The sequence below is a fragment of the Callionymus lyra genome, chromosome 5 (assembly GCF_982586985.1).
Source record: "Callionymus lyra chromosome 5, fCalLyr1.hap1.1, whole genome shotgun sequence".
NCBI classification, from domain to species: domain Eukaryota; kingdom Metazoa; phylum Chordata; class Actinopteri; order Syngnathiformes; family Callionymidae; genus Callionymus; species Callionymus lyra.
The window spans coordinates 17869016-17886343 of NC_141822.1; the positions used below are offsets into that span (position 1 = coordinate 17869016).

Sequence of the window (17328 nt, forward strand, 5' to 3'; positions counted from 1 at the left end):
GAAGAAGATCACGATGATTCCTCCTGTGTCTCCGTCACCGCTCATCAAGGTAAAAATAATACAAACTATGTACATTATTACATTTATTTCCATTTCGCAACACGGCGGTGACAATTGTAATGATTTCTCTCAACCTTTAAACTGTCAATGTTATCGTTGTGCTAACGTGCTAGCAAACAGACGTGGCTACCAATGACATTGAACGTTTCCTTTAGATTTCGTCGATATTTCCAAGACAAATACTGAACTGTGTGACTATTTATCCATTATATACATCAATCGATGTTTAATTTAATGTGTTACGTCTTTATGTTGTGGTTTACTAGTTCGCTAGCATTTCAGGGAAAGGTCACACGAGTTTTTCAAGGTTTGCGGGTCAATGCTAGTATATCTGCGCCGCTATTGCTAACAAGGCTTCTTTATATTCAAAGTATTTGTAATAAACTAGTGCGATCTAGAAACTAGTTCAATGTCAACCAGCATGTGAAACGTTATCCATGTTTTCAGACGGCCCGATGGTCCGCCCTGCTGGTCGGCATCCTATATGGCAAACAGAGGCTTTGTAAGTATTTTTTTTAACCATATTTTGACTTTTCACAAACGTTTTCAATGATAGTCATGAAGACTTCTGCAGCAGTGCTGCTCAGAGAAAGATGCACATGCTTGATGTTATATTTAAAAATGGAGAGGTGTAGCTTTTCATATCTTTTAAATACGATTTCATCTTATTCTCAAGTGCAACGTAATCTTTTCTTTCCTCAGCGTATCTTAAGCCTCATGCAGAAGAAGACCGAAGGATTGAGGAAGAAGAGAAAAAGGCCAGAGAGGAGGCCAAACGTATTAAAGTGGAGCTGGAGGAAGGTAAGGACAAGAATTTGTGATCAGACAAATCTGCAGTTCATTTGCTTAAGTGTGGACTTTTCTTCTTTTTCACAGCTACTAGCATCTTGGAATGAGCAATCTCATGACTTCTCTTTGTGACTCCTCAATAAATAAAGTACATTTTCAGTGAAGGTTTGTGTGTCTTTGAATATTACATCAGTGTAAGTTTTTATGCATTGTTGACGGCTCATAACTTGACCAACAGGTGAGATCTGTGAATAGATTTAACTGCCATTTTACCTTTTTTAAATCCCTTAATCACCATCAACATCTGTACTCGGAGTGATGTAGTCAATTTGGGAATATCTGTGTACACACACACACAGATAATCACGATGGGAGAGTTGCTGTAATCCCAGCCTAGTGTAGTAGCAATCCGAGGATTGGGGTCAGGCAGCAGTCGGAGAAAGTGCCGAGTGGACAGAAGTCTCCACGGACACTTGTGGGGTTGTGTAATGAGTCTTAAACATGTAACCACATCAAGTTAATATATAAATACAATTCAGTTCAATGCATTATAGGCATGGAGTTTTGAAATAAGGGACTCTTACTTTTAGCTGTGTTCAGTACATGAAGTATATCCTCAAACGTGTTTTTATAATGAATTCAGTGCCGAATCAATGCATTACTGTGTGTGGGAGTAGAAGAATCACCAGTCATTTAACTTAAAAATACTTTTTATATATTTACAAGGGTGTAGGGCTGTACAGAATATTTTTTTTAAAATAACAACGCTTCTTGTTAAACACTTTCATTAAACACATTGTATCAAAATGTTGAACAATCTCCAAATATATATATTTTTTTTGGTCCATGAAATCAGTAAATCTACTGAGCATGTCCTCGTTTAATAATGATCTATTTTATTATAGATTTGTTGTTTTTTAATAAGACTTTAATTTTTCTGTTCGGGCTTTTAATACAGAATTATTTTCTGAATATTTGTAAAGAACATACAGATCTTAATTACATAAGACATAATGGAGGTCTTAAGACATAAACTAGCTCTGGTTCTTCTTACACATGTTCTAAGTACAATATAAAATTAAACTAATTTACTTTTAAACTAGGAATGTGCAACACATAACGTCAAATTTTGGATCTTCCAAGTGCCCCTCACTATCTGACATAGGTTGCATAGAAACTAGAAAGCATAAAAACAATATTACTTGTTTTTAAAAATAATTCTTACACTTTAAAACAATCATTTATTGTTGTTGATCTTTGATCTCACAACAAGATTTCAGACTGTCCAGTTCATGGACTCTAAACCACACGCCTGGGAACATGAAAGAAATGTGAAAACCTTATAACCCAAACATCTCAGAGAGAGGATAAGGGGGAAAAAATGGTATATTCAGGCAGATTATGAGCCTCATATTTGGAAAAAAGAGCTGGAAATCTTCCCTTCTTTGTATGTATTTCAATTTCATGGCGGTCTTCTCTCCCTTATGAATAATACAGGGAGTTGAAATTCTTTCCCAATTAACATTTAACATTTAATCCAGTTCTGTTCACCTGATGGGGTTGCCCCCCCCCTAAAAAAAAAAACAACCTTCACAGAGGTCAGTAGTCTACGTGCTAATTTTCAAGCAACTATCCCTTCATCAAAACTGTATTTGAATTTTCATTTCCACCCCTTACAATCAGATAAAGAAGCAGACATTTTGAATACAATTTCTTATGGATTATGTTCAATAGATAGGGTTCAAATTTGGAAATTCTGCCCTAATATTGCACCCCTTCCCCTTGACCTGATACTGTATTTTTAAATCTTTAGTTCTTGCATCAATAATAATCATATCATTAGATACTTTAAATAAGGTTGAAACTCCACGAAAGAAACGCTCATCTTTCTTCATCTGGATGGTGCTACATCAGTCTCCTGCTATCGCGACGGAGAACAGTTCAACATACGGAGCACGTCTTGGAGCCTCCGCCAGAGGAGGGCGGTGGAGCTGTGAGAACAGGAAGTGGTTATAGTTGATCTTAATTGATCATAAAAAAGGTAAACTAACCTTTACTGGCTGCAGCTGCTTCCTTGGCCTCCTCAAGAGCTTTGAGTTTGGCCTCATACTCTTCTTTCTTGGCATTCCACTCCTTCCTGTTGTTCAAGATGCCGTCTAACATCGGTTGAATTTGAGGATGGAAGCGAGAGAACTCCTGAAATTACATTTAAATGTGTCTTTTGATAAGTAGTTTGAGATGTTAATACAAAAAGCTTTACCTTGTAGACAAACGTGCAGACAAAGTCAATGAAGCCGCACTGCAGCTTTGGGAGATCTGCTGACTTGTTTCTGTCCATCATTGGCTGGTCGGAGGAGGAAGAAAAAAACCCATTACATTTAATTTCTCAAGTCCTGAACTCTATTTTCTACATATTTAAGTGACCTACAATAGGCTGTTGTTCTAGCACCGTCCTCTCCAGGTCGCCCTGCTCCCAGAACTCTGCTGCTACAGACAAAGCCACCTGGAAGACACAGCAGGAGTGAGTGAACAAGACAAGATGATAACTTAACACATTAAGTTATCATCTTGTTTTTTAATAAAACAACTTACTTTGCTTTGAACCTCCCAAGGTTTGGCGATGGCGGACAAGTCGCAGGCTGTCATCATCATCGCCCTGCAGAGAGGAACAGTTCAGAAGCAAACTGTTTACACATTGAAAATAGCACATTGATAACTTTGAAAAAATATCAGTGTCATCAGAATATTGAAGGGTTGAATTTAACATTTCAAATGTTTTTAATTTTCCAATTTTTTTAATTGAAATATTGTTTGTTTTATTACTTTTTTTCAGGTAATAAATATAATTTTCAATTGAATTTTGTATTTCTTTAGTGAAAGGTTGAATTTCTTTTAATCAAATAATTGAATTAAAAACATTGTTTTTATTAGTTTTACAAAGAGTTTAATGTTCTAATTCAAAGTGCTTTTTTATACTTAGCCTTTTTTTTATATTCAATCCGAAATGTTTAATGTTTTATACAAAGGTATAAAAGTGTGACCAGCTACTTGATTGAACTCATCAATAGCTCGTCCGGTGGCTACGAATAAAAAATATAGTGACCTTAGAACATTTATTTTTCAATCTTTGGCATTAGAATATCAGAAGAAATATTTGTTTCGAATATTTGAACAAAAGCACAAAACACATTTTTCAATACAAAAAATAGTGAATTAAATTATTCAATAAAAACGAATTCAACGTAATAACAATACATCGAAAAGAAAATCACAGATTCAATATTTAAAATGTTAAATTCAACCATCAATATTCAGATGCCACTGATTTACTTCCATAATAAAACTCTTTTTTGAACCGACTTCCACACGAGCGATATTGCTTACATGACGATCTCTTTTCTGGTGGTTTCCAGAGACATGAACTCGACCCACTTCTTCTCGTCTTCGTACGTGTGCGACAGGTCGACAATCTTCTGGAACATGGTTCTCTTCCTGGCGGAGAGAGAGAACAGACGAGTGAGGAGGTGAAGGCGTGTTTCTCCTCTACGCTGCTGCTGCTGACTTGAAGTACAGAGCCAGGTCTGTGGCGATGATGGCGATGTCAGTGAGATGGATCACATGATCCACCTGTCGCCGGTGGAGATTCTGGTAAATGTTCAGGGACTGCAGAAGACATAAAAAAACGATTATTTTAGTCAAATATTTTTTTTTTACTTCACTTCTAACCTCATCTGCCAAGATAAACTTCCCAAACTCTAGATGGTGACGCTCCATGATGGAGGAGCCGTGCAACTTGGCCAGAGGGTTTCCTGACCTGCCAGAGTTACGATTGTTAAATGGACAGATCTGAGGTGAGAAACAAGTGCAGGACTGACTTGACTTGGTACAAGTTGTTGGTCCCTCTGTGGTCGATGTCGTGAAGGAAGCCTGCAGTGATCATGGCCATCACCTCCAGGTCTGTGTAGTACCTCTTCAGCACTCCCGTCTGAAGCACACAACACAACATTGACACCGTTGTCGCCTCCTCAAGACGCGCTGGTCGATCTGATACCGTCAAGAGCGTGAACATGGTCTGTCCCACGTTGAAACCGTGGCGCCAGTTGTGGTAGGTGATCCTCCTGTAGCCCTTACTGACGGAGTAGATGAAACGAACCAGAACCTGAAGAGAAGTTAGGCTGTACTTTATCGCTAGAAAACATTCCATATCAGGCGTAACTTGGTTCAGTACAGGCAGAGAACGGAAGAATCCATTTTGGTTTAACGTCAGAAAGTTAAGGAATAAAGATCATTGCATAAAATGTTATTACTTTGATTACATAATTAAGGTGGAACAGGTTTAAAATAAACACATATAACTAGAATAAATTGGATGAAATTCACATTGAAACCACAAAATAAATGAATAAACAAACCTTAATGTAAATATTTAAATGAAAAGATAGTTTTGTACAAACAGACACATACTCATATGATGAGTACAAAAGAGTCAAAGATCTATTTAAGACACACTGAATTCAACACTTTAGTTTCCCTTTAATAAACAAAAATAAAAAACTAATTTGTCAAAGACATTGAGCAAATACTGCTGAGTGACCCCCCCCCCCGCCCCCATCTTGTTAGAACTGACCTCTGGTGACCCCCAGCCAGTTGAGTTTGAGACCCATGTTCTAACTGAATTATGCTCATGTGTGCGTACGTGTGCGTACGTGTGTGTGTGTGTGTGTGTGTCACCTCCTGCGGAATCTGAAACTTCTTCACCACGCCGACTTCATAATACATCTGGATGGCACACTTGACCAGCTCCATCTCCGTGCAGTTAAAATCCGAGAAGTGGAATTGATAGATTTCAAACTTCTTAACGAGCGGAGGAAGATCTTTTTTCTGTCAAGAGACGAAAGAGAAGACCATGTTTTTTGTCATCCAAACGATGAGCTGGAGTTGAGAACACTCGTGTTACCAGGATACTGAGCAGCTGATCTTCTTCACAGTCTTGTGGTTCACAGTCGAAGACTTCTCGCGTGTTCTAGGTGAGAAATACAGAGAAAGGTTTTAGACTTTTTATGTCGTTTTTCAAAGATGTTAAGAGTTTATATTGTGTATCTAAAGTTCTCCCACTCCACCATTTAAGATGCACCTGCACAAATTGTAGCGCGGGCGCCATATGATTGTTTGAATGTGTGTCATGAAAACTAAAAAATGATCTTGTAGAAAGTTCCTTACAGGTAATTGAGCTAATTTAGTTTGTACATGTATTCTATAATATGAATTTAAAGACAGAAACAAACAGAAATAATATATTTGTAAGGATATAGCTATAGCTCTTTTGTGATGTATAAATAGACTACTTGAAAAACTTGGCGTTGCTAAGGTAAAATAATTTATTAAGTATTAAACTTAAAGCTTAATTGAAATTGGACCTATTTGAATTTTCATGGGGTTTTCTGCCCCATATTCTGGTCCCTACCATTTACAAAAGAAGCTGATAGTCTGGCAATCTCTCTTACTTAGTATGTAACACATTTGGTTTATATTCCATCAAAATTGGACCTGGTTTAATTTTCATGGGGGACTTCTGCCCCCTCCCCGTCCACTTTCAATGAACAAACGGGGATTCAATTGAAACTAAAGTAAAGGGCAACTCAGTCAGGTCAGGGGAAAGGGGGCAGAAGGACATCATGAAAAATCGAAAAGGCCCAATTGTGATGAAATTTAAATCATTTATATCACATATAACAAAATAAATATTTAAATAATTCTTTCTACTTTTTCTCATTGTCAGAAAACAACACGAAAAAAAAAGTCAAATTCTATTTAAATTCAGACCTTTTGTATTCCATACTTAGCTCCTTTAAGCAATCATAAGGCTCATAATGAAATTGATCTTACTCTCCTTTTATGTTCAGAGATTATTGGACGAATGTATAGATTGTGCCTTATGCTCACCAGGATGTTCTGAATTTCATCGTCTCGACACTTGACGTGGTAGAGCACCATGTCCTGGGCGATGTCCTTCCTGTTCTCCATCTTGTTCATCTTGTCGTACGTATCCGTGTTCAACGCTGACCAGCCCAGGAACTGAGTGAGAGCCTAAAGAAACGAGAGGCGTTGGAACAAAAAAAAGGAGCAAAATATGAAATGTATTTTTTGTTGAAACCTCCATGAGCTGCTCGTCTTGTTCGTCAAAAGGTTTTCCATCTTTCCTGTTGTAAAACGTTGCCACTCCGACAATCTCTTCCTTTTTGTTGACGATGGGCAGCGAGAGGACGTTCTTGATGGTCCAGCCGCTGCTGTCCAGGGGCTCCGTCTGTGACATCAAACGCCTGTTAGGACTTTTGTCTGCTGGCTTTTTCGTTTCTTCCCTACCTGGAACTTGAACATTTCCTCGGCTCCTGCATTCATAATGTTGCAAATCTGAGGAACAAATTCACATTTATTTAAACACTTTTGATCACTTACTACTGAACACTTGTGTTCAACTCACAAAGCCACTTTCAGCAACGTAGGTTGGCAGACCGCTGCTCAGCGCCCAGTGATCCGCTGGAGGATTGCTGCCCGAGGATCACAAAAAAAAGGGTGTGAAATAATAAATGATATCCAATAGATGTACCAGCTTCAATTTAGAATTCCCACATAAAAACAGCAGATTTACTCACGGTATAACTTTGATATCTTCTTTTCCATGTAAAATGTAGTCAATCAATTTGTAAAAAATGACTTCCTGAAATTGAAAAGATTTTTACAATTTAATAGATTCATATTTTGAATTAAATAACGAAATAAATAACTTGACACAAATATTCAATATCTACTTTAATAATTTGAATGATCCTCTCATGACAGTTTTTGTAGTAAAACAAAATATTACTTGCAGGATTATATATAATATATATAAACATATGTGAAGGAGTAGCTTTAAGAACAATTCACTCAGGGTTTCCGATTAAAACCCACCCGTCCATCAGGGGTGACCGGTCCGGAGTAAGGGGGCTGCTCTCCCATCAGCACAGGCCAGATGTCAAAAAACTCCTGAAAGTTGATACAATCATGTCAACAAAACAGATTTTGCAAGAGGATGTTCTAAATATGTCAAGATAAAACACAGACAAACCTTTTCTTTGGTCATGTCCAACAATCCTACAGAGTATCTGTCACAGTTGAGGTAGGCTCGCACCGTGTACAAGGCTTTGTGAAACTGTCGCTCAATGTCCGTCAGCTCTTCGAACACCTTGTTGGCCGACCAGAGCAGCAGCTGATGGCGGAAGAAAAACAGATCAACCTTTCTTTTTGGAAATCTGGATTCCATCATTTTGGGAAATAACTCACCTGCCCTTTGCGTGTCTCGCAGCTGTGGAGGTAACTCAGGTGGTAGATCTTCAAGTTTAAGGTGGCGATTTTCAAATACTTCAAAAAGAGCTGAAGGAGGTTTTAAACATTTATTAGTAGTTCATCATATTGACAAATAAAAAACATCCATTTAAACTCATTATTAGCGTTATATTGAGTCTTTAAATAAAATATTTCTCATTAACAATTACATTCTGCATTCAGTCCTTTTTTCAACAAGGTATAACACTGCCCCGTGAAAAGTGTGGCCACATACAGGCTGGGGAATGTATTTATGTGGCGAAAGAAAAACGACATAATATTTAAACTGTTTTGTGAAAAAAAATATCATTACAAGTTCAGTTTCTATGAAGATAAACTGTAAAAGTTACTCGTTTCATCAGTTTCATCGCTTTTGTGCTTTTCATTTTAGAGTTGTGTGTGTCTTCAATACATCTAAATATTTTAAATTAAGTGCATATAATCATGATCTGTCCAAAGATTTATTTTTTCTTTACAGACAATGTTTGAATTTAATTCTTATAAAATGAAACAATATACAATTTGATAAAGCATTAGCTCATCAGATTGCTATGTTTTTTTTAATTATTATTTATATATATACAATTATATATTATATATAATATATTTTAATATTTAACATAACTATGTTATCTGAAATACGTTTAAGGAACATAAAATGAGATAAACATTTAAATATGATCATTAACTCAGTTAAGAGTACGATTGTCAACATGCAGGACTCACATCTTCATCGTCTGCACTGAAATGTTTAGCCGTCGTCTTGTTCAGAGCCATGACGACGCCCACCAGATCTTTGCCATTAAGAATCGGTGATGCCAAAATGTTTCTGGTCTTGTATTCAGTGAGGTCATCCACAAACGTGCTGAAGTACTGGTTCTGAAAGACAACGACTCGGTGATCAGTTTATGAGCAGCTACAGTAGAATCACACTCCCACTAAATGTTTCCGCTATTGTTTCAACTATCTTCTATTATAATATATTTCATTGTTCAAAACACAACAGACCAATAAGAATATTAAAGATCAAGTAGAGTCCTGAAAGTCCTGCTTCCTTTTCTAGGTACATTAGATTATCATTGAATATTATTGCTAAAATTAGGGTGTTTGATTAACAAAATCACATATTTAGTTATTTCTCTCTAAAGAATAACTTGTAAAATGTCCAGTCTTGGTCTGTGTTTCATTACTGCTGACTAAATGCCAGAGACGTTTAATCCAGGGCTGTTGCAAAGGCTCATGGGATCTTGAAATAAATGGATTATGTCTGGGTGAGGGTTGAAGTCTACAGTTGGTCACATATGCATGCAGGGGCCTGATGAGGTTTGGTTATTTAGCTCTGGAATACCTAAAAAGAGCAGTTCTATTACAATTATATTGCTTATCTTTAAAGATTGATCAATCCTGTAAAACTCCATATACACATTTTTATTATATGAAAAAATACGAGTGAAACGCAGGAAGACAGAAGTGTTCTCTTAAGAATAAGAAATGATTCGATTTTTGGCATTGAAATATATGAATTTAAACAAATCTGTGGATATTTTTTAACCACAAATAAAATAACAGATGTTATTGACAGAGTAGAGCTTATTAAAATAGCAACAAGAGAATTGGAAACAGTTTAAAATACACTTTAAACAATTCGATTTTTCATAAAAACTGATTTAAAAAGCTGATTAGCTTTGTCCTCCTCTGAATATCAGTAAGACTGATGGTGTAGTTGGTCGAGGGATCCACTCTGGTTTGGGAACATCTCATCCTCCTTCAACCAGTACTAGTCAAAGTGCCAAAGGAAAGTCCAAAGAAACTTTTCAACAGTCAGAGTAAACACTTTTAACACTTTTTGCTGCAGTACAAATGAAAATATTTGTTTTATTTTAGTGGATTTTACACATATTCCAAAATGCTTTCATACTTGGTTCCATGCTCCGCACAATCCTGATGAAGTCCAGACCTTCATCTCATTTTATAGTTACTGGTTTGCTCTAGTTAAAATCAAAGTTACATTTGACCTCTTGGTTAGGGTTTGTTAAGCTTGGATTCCCTTCAAATACTAAAGATTGTAAGAGCAAGAGCTGAAATAACTTTAATCTGCTAATGGACGATAGGACGGAGTTCAAGAGTAACATGTGCCTCATATGATATATTATTGATGCTTATGGTCATGGATAATATTAAATCACTCAATGATCATTGACAGAGAAACTGAAAAATATAATAAAATAAAAATGATTCCAGTCTTAACATGATCTCGGAGAACATCGTCGACCCACTTACCTCATTCACGTCCTTGACATTAATCGTCTTCTTGGTTTGGGCCACATGTCCCACAATCCCCAAGTCCAGTGGATACACGATCTCGGAGTCGGGCGGCACCACGCAGTCCTCCATCTGAGCGTCCGGGCTGACGTTGAAGAGTCTCGTGGCGAGTTCTCCGATGCCGTTCCTCTGCCTGTACATGAAGAGGCTGCAGCGGTCCGCGTGCACCAGGCTGCAGATTCTCTTCAGGATCTTGAACACCACCTTCTCCATGTTGATGTTCTCCTGCATGTCTTTGATCAGCTCGTACAGGATTTTGCTTTCCTCCACCTTAGATAAGGACATTTTTTAAAATTCTTATCTGGAAAGGTTTTAAGTTCAAAGGCAAAACAAAATGACTCACCTGGCCAAGATCTTGAAACTGACTGAAGTCGATCTGTTTTTCAGGCAGTCCAGACATCTTGGATATGGAGCTTGAAGCCATCTTTTTAGCAAAGTACTGCTTTGCAAAAGCAGGATTTCCCTGAAGGAACTTTTCCACATCATCCTTCTGCACACCCATGTTTCTTTATCCTGTCTCCACTCTTGCGTTTCTGCCTCTGCAGGGTTTAACTGATCGAGCTTCGCCTCTGCCCGCCTTGATCCGTGTTGTCCTTTTTTTTTCTTCTTCTTCCCAGAGATTAAACTAAGAAATGAAACGATTCTAAAAAAGGTTCGTTCACATTTGATTAAAAAAAAAGGGGAAAAAAAAGACTTGAGTGGTGTATTTCCGGAGGGAGATCCCTGATGAGATAGTGGAGGGATGAATCCGAACAATCCCTCTGTCATCAGCAGATAGTGCTGAAGGTTAACTCGGATCTGCCGTCACTAAACTTGTCATGTGATCATCTTATCATACACACGAGCCACAGTGAGTTCCACGGTGTGTGAGCTCATCTCAGTGTCTTCGCTTCCATTTATAACTGCTGGACATTTAACTTGTGGTTCATAGAAGTAAGTAAGTAAGTAAGTAATTTGTATTTATAGAGCCTTTTTCCAGACCAGGGTCACAAAGCGCGTAAACAATCCAAACAATATTCAATAAAATATATACTTTAAAGGTCAAGATAAAACTGAGAACAACACAGGAGTTCCAGAAAATCAAGGAAAAGCCTGAACAAATAAAAACGTCCTAAGACGCGAGAGGAAACTTAACAACTTAGTAACTAAATAATCAAAAGACATTAGAGACATGATGAGGTGACATGAACTTGGTCTGCGTTACAACAATAGTGACAGAACTTGTAAAATATAAAATAAAGCTACACACAAAATGACAGATGGAAGGAGATACATTCATATTTCACTCTGGTTTTGGAATGTCTTAATAAAAGTTGCAATTGTACAAACATATATACATAGAACATAGAGTAAATAGTATTTACTGTCATTATACAGCATTTAAAAAGCAAGACAAAAACATTTTGTTTAGACTTCCGGTGTGAAGAAACATAATGAAATGAGGCAGAGTTTGAGGAGAGATCTGTGATGCTGAGTGACAGTCAGAAGATAGTATTAGACCTACTATGAGTTTGAAGAGACATGTCATAATCCCTTCATTCAGAGCGGGGAGACCCTGGCTATATTAGGCTCCTTAAACACCTTAAACAAAAGGTCGCATAGATAATCATCTTCTACTATAGTGGATTAGTGTGTGTGTTTGTGTGTAGCTGTGTTTGTGTGTGTGTGTGTGTGTGTGTTTAAAAATGATGAAATGTTGCATGAACAATGCAGACCTTTTTCGTATTTACAAGTAGTTTAAATGATTTAACAGTTCTAGTTGAATTTAATATTACATGTATTAAATGTACTGAACCAGTTGTGATACCATCATGAGACGCAAGGTGGAAGCAAATCCTACATTTTGGACGAGACGAAACATTCTATTACCAGGTTGAGAAAGGTTTGGGTAGCAAAGATCTTAAAAATAACTCACTTTTCTTTTCGTGTTTTCCATCTTACCTGCTTGACAGAACACGCTTTAAGGTGTTGTTGAATACAACTTTGTTTCTTGTTCAATCCAGTTACATAGTTCACTTTAATAACACATCTAAGATGAACAAATATTAATTTTACCTTCAAACGTTCTCACACTTTTCTCCAATAGATAATTGAAATGGATTTTCTGTATTTAGTGTGAAGGTAAACTGAACTATTTGTAAACCTTTGGATAATCAAACCATTCCCAGTATGTATTTGATAAATCCGACCATTTCAGTAACTAGATTAAAATACATGCGACAGGTGTGTTATGCTAATATTAGCACAAGCTAATGGAGGATCATGTCTCTGTAAATGCATCATGAAGTATCAAAACAGTCCAGCGTTTGATGTTCTTAGTCTTGAGTTAAAATTGTATTATTGTTACCTTTTTCCAGTTTCTTTCAGAAAACATTTTCCTATATAAAGAGTCGATTCTTACCGAATTGTTTTACTTTTTTTGAGCCTCAGCCATCTACGAGATCCTGACCAATCAGACGCTTGAAGGGAGAAGCGGATTGACCAATGGTTGGATTAGTCTTCAGTCGTTTCTATTGGTCCGGCCCTCTTGGTCACGCCCCCAATCTCCCCTCTTCACGTGTGAAAACGTGGAGTCACTTTGGAATAGAAATAAAGTCACAAGGAACTCAACAAAAATGTAACATGTTAAAATAACATGTTTAAATGTTATGAGCGAACCTTAAACATGGGGCGAAAGTTTGTCAAATACACATCACAGTTTCCAAATTAAAAACATTTGATCAATTTATCATTTCATCAAGTATCATAAGTATCTGATCACAGGTAACTAAACATGATCAGATTAACAATTTATTAACAATATGTTTTTTCAGCGTTAGTAGGATTTCCCTTAAATAGTAAAGAACATTATCCTTATATAGGTTAAGATAAAATAGATCATCATAAAAATGACATTTGTAGAACCCAAATAAACCAAAATAGCAATACAATGGTCACAACAATGCATTGTGTTCTAAAATAATTAAGTAGTTTAATAACTACACATGAATGTGATTAAGGGAACATATAAGTGTTTCATTTTGCTCCTTCTTGGGAAAGGAGTTTTGTGTTGACTAGCTTTGTGTTGGTTAAATCAGTAACTAGCGCTGAGTGACTGCAGCACTGTTTTGCTTGTGTGTTCAAGTTGAAGGTGACAGAGTAAATATAGCAAACACGTTGTAGACCGGCGGGCATTTTTAGCATTGTCATGATTATATATTATGTCAGCAGGAACCTCTGATGTAATCCACGACCAGATGGTCTATATGAGCGAGGGAGGAAGAGTTTGTAACTTCATGACTTTTGAAGTTTCCTCTCACAGGTACCTTGTTAACTATGACTGTTTCAAAGTGTCACGTCTGAACTCCTTTAAATCAGAACCAGATTAAAGACTTCTACTGAAAGAATTTGTATCATTATTTTGTTCCTTTATTTTTTTCAATTTTTAGTAAGTAAGGCCTTAATACAATTGAGAAAGGCTGAAGTACTGCAATACACAAAAATACATAAAAACATTTAAACAAAAAAAATGTCTGCTTATTTATTCATTCATCTATATAATAATACTATGACTAGGACTACTATTACTTCTACTACTACTACTACTACTACTAATAATAATAGTAATAATAATAATATTCCATTCATTTTTAAGAAACATATATAGGTGAACATATTAACACTCTTTTAAATCAGTTTATCCCTATAAAAATTTTTTTTTTTTTACAGTATTTAAAGCTTCAAAGCCAGAAGGTTAATTAATATTGTGTTACTGATGAATTTTCAGGCAAATACAACAACTATATTTTGTTTTACTGCATCATAATGTCATCTGAATATGTTGAATACATGTTCTATATTTAAATGGTGAATTTAAAACAGCCTTTATATTGTGTTTTTTGTATTAAATATTATCCATGAAAGTTTCATTCATATGTTTCTTGCTACTTGTTTAATTCTGTACATCAACACTTTATAAAACTCAACATGAAAAACACATTTCAATATTTATAATTCACACTCATACAATTACACATCCTACCATCAGTTACATAAAGGTCTGATTGTTTTTAAGGTAAGTCTTGGGCAGGTTTGAACACTAAGGCCAGATTACGGAAGGCCTCGCAGACCAACAGGATTACCTCTAGATTTAAGCACCTTATTTAGTTCCGAGCAATGAAAATCGTCAGTAAGCTGGTCTGTGCTGCGTGTATATAAAGGAACCCCTCGCACACACACCAGTGCACAAACAGCGTCAGATATTTCTGTGTGTTTTCATTCCTGGAACAGGTAGGAAAACAGCTCATTCAAAAAAGGTTGACTTTATTCAGGGACGCTTTCAAATGGATTCTACTGCAGATTTATAAAGATATATTTTTCACTGTAATTTGTTATTATTGTTATCACAATTGTTGTTATTTTCAACCTGGCTATGTATAGGAATCAACTATATTTTTAATGTTTGACACTCATCATCTCTGCTCAGATGGCGTCCTCAAAGGTGGCCCTCCTGCTGGTCCTGATCTCCTGCGTGGAGCTCTCTCTGTCGGCCTCCTGCATCGTCGACAGCTTCACCGTCAAACAGGACTTTGACCCAAAGAGGGTGCGTTGACACAAATCAACCATGAAAAAAATATTTCAAAGACTTGACCTCACCTGCTTGTTTCTTAACTCAGTATGCAGGGAAGTGGTATGCACTCCAGAAGAAGGACCCAGAGGGTCTTTTCCTGCAGGACAACATCTCTGTTGAGTACACCATTGACGATGATGGCAGCATGACGGCCTCTTCTAAAGGAAGAGTCACTCTTTTTGGGTAAGAGTCACCAGGATACAAGGTCCCAGGATTCAAAATGATTGATAATAATCTGACGAATCTTCCTGCAGTTTCTGGGTTGTGTGCGCCGACATGGCCGCCCAGTACTCAGTCCCTGACCCCGAGACCCCCGGCAAGATGTTCATGAACTACCAGGGCCTGGCCAGCTACCTCTCCAGCGGAGGTCAGTGAAGCTCGACTCTTTGTTTTAATATCTTCATTTTACCCACGCGTCCTTCTATCTCCAGGCGACAACTACTGGATCATCGACACCGACTACGACAACTACGCCATCACCTACGCCTGCCGCACACTCAAGGAAGACGGCAGCTGCGAGGACGGTTACGCCCTGGTCTTCTCCAGGAACCCCCGTGGTCTCCCGCCCGCCATCCAGCGCATCGTCCGACAGAAGCAGGACGACATCTGCATGGCCGGACAGTTCCAGCCGGTCCTGCAGTCCGGCGCCTGCTAAAACTGTGGAGAAAATGAAAGATGAACCCGTCGTTATGATATGTTGATCGACAGCCATGTCCCATGAACATGTTCCTGTCGATGAGTGAGACCCGTATTAAATATTTTTTCTAAACAGAAGTTGACTGTGGTCTTGTGATTTCTATTGGCCTTCATGAAAGTCACATGATGAAGAGAGATCATGTGAACACAGGGCTGTAAGAAGCTTGCAGGTCTGATGTTGTTCAGGGGCGTTAATCCGTTTAGACTAAATGAACTAAATGAACTTAGTATCGGACGAGTGCAAGTGTTTCGGTACAAGCGAATTAAAGAGTAAAAATATTGTCACAGCAGCAGCTTTAGAGAGCTTACATCACATGATGTCGTACAACATGCTAAGAATGATGAGCTCCACTTAGGGCTTTACATTGTTTATGTTCAAATAAACAGAAAAAAGTCGTTTTTTCAAGTCAAGTTATCTGTGAAAACAAGTCTTTTCTGGAGCTGAATAAAAGATAAACATGTGAGACATATCTATAAACTGTAAAATTCAAAATATCTATGACGATTCGAACACTGTTTTAAAAACTAAATTTTTTCTCTTAAAACTATAATGCAGCGGCAGCAATGCTGTGTTTTAAAACTATTAGAATGGATCACTTTCACTACAAATAGAAAAGGTATCTGAAGGTACCTGACTTTCAAATGTTTGAGTTGATAAACACAAATAAACAATGTAACTATTTTTTAAAGTTGTTTTATTAGGGAAGTTGGATGAAACAGCGTCAACAACAAGAGTCACAGACTGATATGTTGGTCTGTCTGTCACCCAGATTAACACTGAGGGGCTCACTGTAGTGTTCCTGTAAATCTCTTTAATTCTTGTTCGCCAACAAGAAACATGCTCTGCTGGTGTGATGTAAGTGTCCGCGTCCTCACAAGCTGCCAGTTAAACCTCCAGACGGTGAATAAACCTTATGAACTTTCGAACCTGTGGTAAGAATGTAAGTGGATTTACCTGCCGCGGAGCGAAAAGTCCTCGTCTGGACCGTGACTGCTTCTTAAAAGGTAGAAAAAGGGATAAAAGCGAAACCCTACAGTTTGTTCAATCCAGCCACTCTCAAGTTGAAACAGAATACACTTTTCACTTCCTCTGTTCTAAGCCAACCATGAATGGATCATTCGATTTCTCTAAAAAAACAGAGTTGAATATTCCAGCAGAAAAAAAAGGGAAAAGAACGAAACAATCCCATTGAAAACCAGCACAATTTCAGCTAACACTGTTTATTAGCTGATGCTAGATAAGTGGCTTTGATTTGCAGTTAGCCGACTTTCTAATCTTTAATTTCACTTTTAAATTAATTAATTTAATAAAATTATGTTAAAGTTTGAGCAATGAGCTTCAGTAACTAGCAAAGATGAAGCCGTTTTTAACCTTCATCTTCATCCTCACACGCAGCAAGTGAAAGGCGAGACTTCTCTCAAGCGAATTGATTTACGAGGTGAATATTTGTTACTTCCTCTTCCTTCACCTGATCAATCTTTCTCTC

At 37.3% G+C, this 17328-nt stretch overlaps 2 protein-coding genes across 2 annotated transcripts; one reads left to right on the plus strand and one right to left on the minus strand.

Annotated features, from left to right (window-relative positions):
• Positions 1 to 1601: 1601 nt before the first annotated feature.
• LOC148079634 (rod cGMP-specific 3',5'-cyclic phosphodiesterase subunit beta-like) lies at positions 1602 to 11241 on the minus strand. The gene is made up of 23 exons (XM_087791251.1): positions 10880 to 11241; positions 10495 to 10806; positions 8941 to 9093; positions 8173 to 8262; positions 7958 to 8098; positions 7801 to 7875; positions 7503 to 7567; positions 7331 to 7397; positions 7213 to 7260; positions 7004 to 7153; positions 6793 to 6936; positions 5807 to 5872; positions 5581 to 5730; positions 4901 to 5008; positions 4725 to 4834; positions 4576 to 4663; positions 4412 to 4512; positions 4234 to 4341; positions 3442 to 3505; positions 3278 to 3352; positions 3110 to 3193; positions 2901 to 3045; positions 1602 to 2840 (listed from the first exon to the last, which is right to left on the minus strand). Exons 1-23 carry the CDS (start codon positions 11036 to 11038, stop codon positions 2791 to 2793), a joined length of 2553 nt encoding a protein of 850 aa, XP_087647377.1. The 5' UTR covers positions 11039 to 11241; the 3' UTR covers positions 1602 to 2790.
• A 3541-nt stretch (positions 11242 to 14782) lies between these two features.
• On the plus strand, positions 14783 to 15915 carry rbp4l (retinol binding protein 4, like). The gene is made up of 5 exons (XM_087792513.1): positions 14783 to 14805; positions 15002 to 15118; positions 15192 to 15328; positions 15400 to 15512; positions 15577 to 15915. Exons 2-5 carry the CDS (start codon positions 15002 to 15004, stop codon positions 15798 to 15800), a joined length of 591 nt encoding a protein of 196 aa, XP_087648639.1. The 5' UTR covers positions 14783 to 14805; the 3' UTR covers positions 15801 to 15915.
• The last annotated feature ends 1413 nt before the right edge of the window (positions 15916 to 17328 follow it).

What these genes read in the sequence shown, in the direction of transcription:
- LOC148079634 (XM_087791251.1), bottom strand. Translation starts at nt 11,038, where the DNA reads ATGGGTGTGCAGAAGGATGATGTGGAAAAGTTCCTTCAGGGAAATCCT. An exon ending in CGGTCACCCCTGATGGACGG is followed by an intron (nt 7,568 to 7,800) that starts GTGGGTTTTAAT and finishes TTTCAATTTCAG; the next exon opens with GAAGTCATTTTTTACAAATT. An exon ending in AGGAAATGTTCAAGTTCCAG is followed by an intron (nt 7,154 to 7,212) that starts GTAGGGAAGAAA and finishes TTGATGTCACAG; the next exon opens with ACGGAGCCCCTGGACAGCAG.
- rbp4l (XM_087792513.1), top strand. Translation starts at nt 15,002, where the DNA reads ATGGCGTCCTCAAAGGTGGCCCTCCTGCTGGTCCTGATCTCCTGCGTG. An exon ending in AGGACTTTGACCCAAAGAGG is followed by an intron (nt 15,119 to 15,191) that starts GTGCGTTGACAC and finishes TTCTTAACTCAG; the next exon opens with TATGCAGGGAAGTGGTATGC. An exon ending in GGAAGAGTCACTCTTTTTGG is followed by an intron (nt 15,329 to 15,399) that starts GTAAGAGTCACC and finishes ATCTTCCTGCAG; the next exon opens with TTTCTGGGTTGTGTGCGCCG.